The sequence below is a fragment of the Cryptomeria japonica genome, chromosome 3, assembly GCF_030272615.1.
Source record: "Cryptomeria japonica chromosome 3, Sugi_1.0, whole genome shotgun sequence".
NCBI classification, from domain to species: domain Eukaryota; kingdom Viridiplantae; phylum Streptophyta; class Pinopsida; order Cupressales; family Cupressaceae; genus Cryptomeria; species Cryptomeria japonica.
The window spans coordinates 200,897,677-200,901,996 of record NC_081407.1 but is presented as its reverse complement, the minus strand read 5'-3'; the positions used below and the strand labels follow the sequence as shown (position 1 = coordinate 200,901,996).

At 37.3% G+C, this 4,320-nt stretch overlaps 1 protein-coding gene across 1 annotated transcript; it reads left to right on the top strand.

Moving 5' to 3' along the window:
* Positions 1 to 200: 200 nt before the first annotated feature.
* Positions 201 to 1,784, top strand: LOC131874593 (aspartyl protease AED3-like). The gene has a single exon (XM_059218161.1). The coding sequence runs from the start codon at positions 262 to 264 to the stop codon at positions 1,669 to 1,671; it is 1,410 nt and encodes a 469-aa protein (XP_059074144.1). The 5' UTR covers positions 201 to 261; the 3' UTR covers positions 1,672 to 1,784.
* Positions 1,785 to 4,320: the final 2,536 nt, after the last annotated feature.

The window sequence follows — 4,320 nt, the reverse complement described above, 5'->3', positions numbered from 1 at the left end:
CAAAAGCAAAAGCAAAGTGGTAGGCTGTGAGGAATCGAGGAAAGTAGAGTGACCAAGCACAGCAATTACGTCATGGAACTCGAGAACTCTTTCGTGGAAACAGAAAATCCCCACTTTTGAACTCTTTCGTGGAAACAGACAATCCCCACTTTCGAACTTAGCGTTCATAACAAGCTCGTTTATGCTTTTTATATATGATCTCCATCCTTGCTCTAAGCTCATAGGTCACTCGCCACCTCTGTGTGTGGAATTACAATCACAATGGCGAAGAGTGCATGCTCAATCTTTTTCATTTCAGTGCTTTTCCAAATAATCCTTTGTGTGTTGGCCCAAAAGAGCAAGTTTGCCAATGTAAGTCCTGCATCATTCATATGGAAGGACGCAGAGCTTAACAAGGACTGCTCTGCGAGAGAAATTGAAAATTCAAACTTGAGGGTCACCCACATTCAAGGAAAATGTTCCTCATTCAGGCACCCCAATTCAACATGGTGGAGTGCGATAATGGAATCCATCAAGGGCGATGAACATCGCTACCGAGCAATAATGAACAGAAGCGTGGGCCGGTCATTCAAGACCAGCAGCCCGAATAGTCCACAAGAGGACACCGATGTACCATTATCGTCCTCCAAGAGTGGTGGAAATTACATTATCAAGCTGGGTTTCGGCACACCCATTCAAAACTTCTACTTGGAAGTGGACACCGGGAGTGATATAACCTGGATCCCCTGTGCTCCCTGCTCTTCTTGCTCAAGTGCCCTCTTCAGCCCATCTAAATCTTCAACCTACAAATACCTCACCTGCGCTTCAAAGCCTTGTCAAGATCTGGGCATCTGTGGAAATAATAAAAATAGCAACTGCAGCGTTGGACAAAAATACGGGGATCAATCAGAGGTTGATCAGTTGATGTCATCTGAGACACTCTCTGTGAACTCGCAGTACCGCGTGAAGGATTTTGTTTTTGGATGCGCGTATTCTCTCAAGGGACCTCTCATCCAGTCCTCGCCTGGTTTAATTGGCTTTGGAAGGGACCCTGTTTCCTTTGTTTCACAGACGGCTGCTTTATATGACAGAACGTTCTCTTATTGCCTTCCTAGCCTTGCGTCCTCTGCTTTCACTGGGTCTATCAGATTGGGGAAAACCGCTCTTTCTGTTCCGGGCTTGCAGTTCACTCCCCTCTTGTCAAATTCCCAAGTTCCTTCTTTCTATTTTCTAGGGCTCAGTGGAATCTCTGTGGGAGAAGAGCTTGTTTCTATTCCTCCTGGAACGGGGAAAGGGACAATTATTGATTCGGGTACTGTTATTAGTCGGCTGGTGAAGCCCGCTTACAATGCCATGCGAGATTCTTTCCGCCGTCAAATGTCTAATCTCACTCTGGCTCGGCCATCAGAGCCCTTTGATACGTGCTATAAGGTTCCTAAAAAAGCTGTGAAGTTTCCTGTGATTACATTGCATTTTGGGAATAGTTTGGACTTGAGTCTGCCTATGGAGAACACTCTGCTCCCTGGAAATGCTAGGGGTTCGGTCTTGTGCTTGGCTTTTGCTCTCCCTCCCGATGGGGGAGACTCGAACACGGTTTCCATAATTGGGAATTACCAGCAGCAGAACTTCCGCGTAGTGCACGATGTGCCAGGCTCAAGGCTTGGTATTGCTCCAGAGAATTGTGATGTTTAGTGCTTGGCTGTTTGTATGTTCTAGTTTATGAGTTTTTGATAAAATCATCTTGATGTAACTTTGTGTTTGTTCTTAGTATTTACTAATCCATTATCATTGAAAAAGTTGTCTGATATTTGGGGGTCATTGTTAATTTTAGTCTTTTCTTACACTATTATGTTTTTTTTCAAATGGAACACTATCTTAATATAAAAGTTATATCAATTTTTTTAGCATTGATGTTATTAATCCAACATTATTTTAAAGATAAGGAAATTATGATTAGACTAAAAAAATTAATATCTATTATTTATGGGTTATCGTTGGATAAACTTTTTAATATGGTCGGTGATGTTTGCATGACATGCCCTCTGGTACCATGCGAAACTGGCGAGGTCACAAAGCTAAGGCTTAAGCTTGTAAACACATTGGATCAACAAAGGTACAACCCTTGATAGTAACAACAACAACACCACCACTTAATCAACACACAATGGAAAGAACCTTTTTGAGAAATGTATTGGAACACTTTATCTTATATTAGATGATTTTTGTATTTCATGTATGTTTTATATTTATTTTTAATATTATTGGTTTTTTTTCAATAAGCATTGTATATATATATATATATATATATATATATATATATATATAGAGAGAGAGAGAGAGAGAGAGAGAGAGAGAGAGAGAGAGAGAGAGAGAGAGAGAGAGAGAGAGAGTTACAAAAAGTAAAGGTTTAGCAGTAATGTGAGGTCATGCCTCAAAATCAATAATCCTGACCTACATAGATCTGATCAATGACTACTAGCAGTTCTACATGCACATTATAAACACCATAATCCTATACTTAGTCTATTCTATTATGTATCCAAGCAAAAAGAGTATACATAGATAATGTTCATGTTCGAACAAAAAGATCCAAACATCATCTCAACACTCATGAAGATAATCCTGATAGGGTTCCATCCAAGTTGTCCACCCCAAAGGGCCTTCCATCCAAAATGTCTTCCTTCCCTCATGTAGCTAAGTCAACATCTGGATCTATTCCATTGTTGGGTTTTTGGCTTTCCGAATCTCGGCACCAAGATTCTCCATTGCAGTGGCAAAAGAGGTGTGGTCTCCTACAACCTGCCTCCATTTAAATCTATTCTCCAGCTCATATATGAACATAGTAGCATGACCATCTTTGAGAAACCGCATAAATTTGTTTTTTATCCTCATAGTTACAGAGACCTGCAAAATAATGTAATGAAGAGTGAGTCCACAAAATGACTCTATAAGGGCCCTAGTTTTACCTTGGAATTTATCTTCATTTCTAATTTTCCAAATGTATCAAGAGATATCAATAGAAAGAATATGCCAAAATATATTAGTATCTTTTTTCAAACCATAGATGCAACCAGGAAGAACTTCCATAATATTAACCTAGTTAGCAATAGAAATATCAAACATCAACCAGATTTCTTTAGCCATAATGCACTCAAAGAAGATGTGTCTAACAGATTCAGGCACTCTACATATATTGCACATATCAATATTGGATTGATTTTTCCTGAAAGGAAGCCTCTTAATTAACATCATCGATTTAAAACATTTTTTCTTAGGAACAATAGGACTATTCCATAATCCTGTGAATACTTTATGTCACTGCTTTAAAGATAAATCTGCATACCACAAAGTATTAGCATGATTGACAATAGACTCACCATAAGAGAGAGTATTATAAACAATGATAGACTTAACATTAGAAATGAGGATATCATTATTCCATTTATAAGCAATAAATCTATTATTATCCACATTACAATTTTTAAGCAACTGAAGAACATCACAAGCTTTTTAAACCATATTGTAAGTTCTTATTTGGGAAGTCTGAAGATCATACTTATCACTAATCATTATATATTTGTTAATTCATCAATTGATATATATATATAATGTATTATTTATTTATTGATAAAAAATTTAAATTTTTAATATGTATATATTTTTAAGATTGCTTATTTTTATTGTATGCATTTATGTTCATTCCAAATAAATATAATTATTTATAAAAAAAAATATTCAAACAATGATTAGTCTTTAACTATACTTGTTATAATTATTAGTTATTTTTTCTATATTCTCTTGTTAAATTTATTATATTCAAACCAAGGGTTTAAATTAAGACACGAGTCACAATATCAATGATCACAACTATATCAAGGTGTAGTGTCATAAATTGTCACCAGTCCAACTTACACCTCATGTTTGTGCTCCCACATTAGCATGTCCTATCCCCATCCCCTCTCTAGGTACGTTTAGGCTTGATTATCCAACTTTGATGTCATGTACACCCTTTGGTAGGTCCTATCATGGGATATCATCCCCTTTGATTGCTTATTTTGGTCCTATTTGTGGAAGGACAAGGGAGTGGAATGCCCTAGTCTAGACCAAGGTGTGTCAAAATGCTTTGTTCCCTCTCAAAGGGGTCTCAATTTGAACTAGGGTAGGTGCTATATCTCCTCAATAGCATTTGATTCTCTGGGATACAAATGATCATTGTGAGTCAGCCTAATCGATAAACTACCTAGGGAACCCTATATAAAGACATCCTATCAATTCATTTTGAGATCCATAAGTTACCTAAGGTATTTGTGCATCTATGAAGCATTCATTATCAAACATCTT

Excerpts from the sequence above, each read along its gene's own strand:
- LOC131874593 (XM_059218161.1), top strand. The coding sequence starts at position 262 with ATGGCGAAGAGTGCATGCTCAATCTTTTTCATTTCAGTGCTTTTCCAA.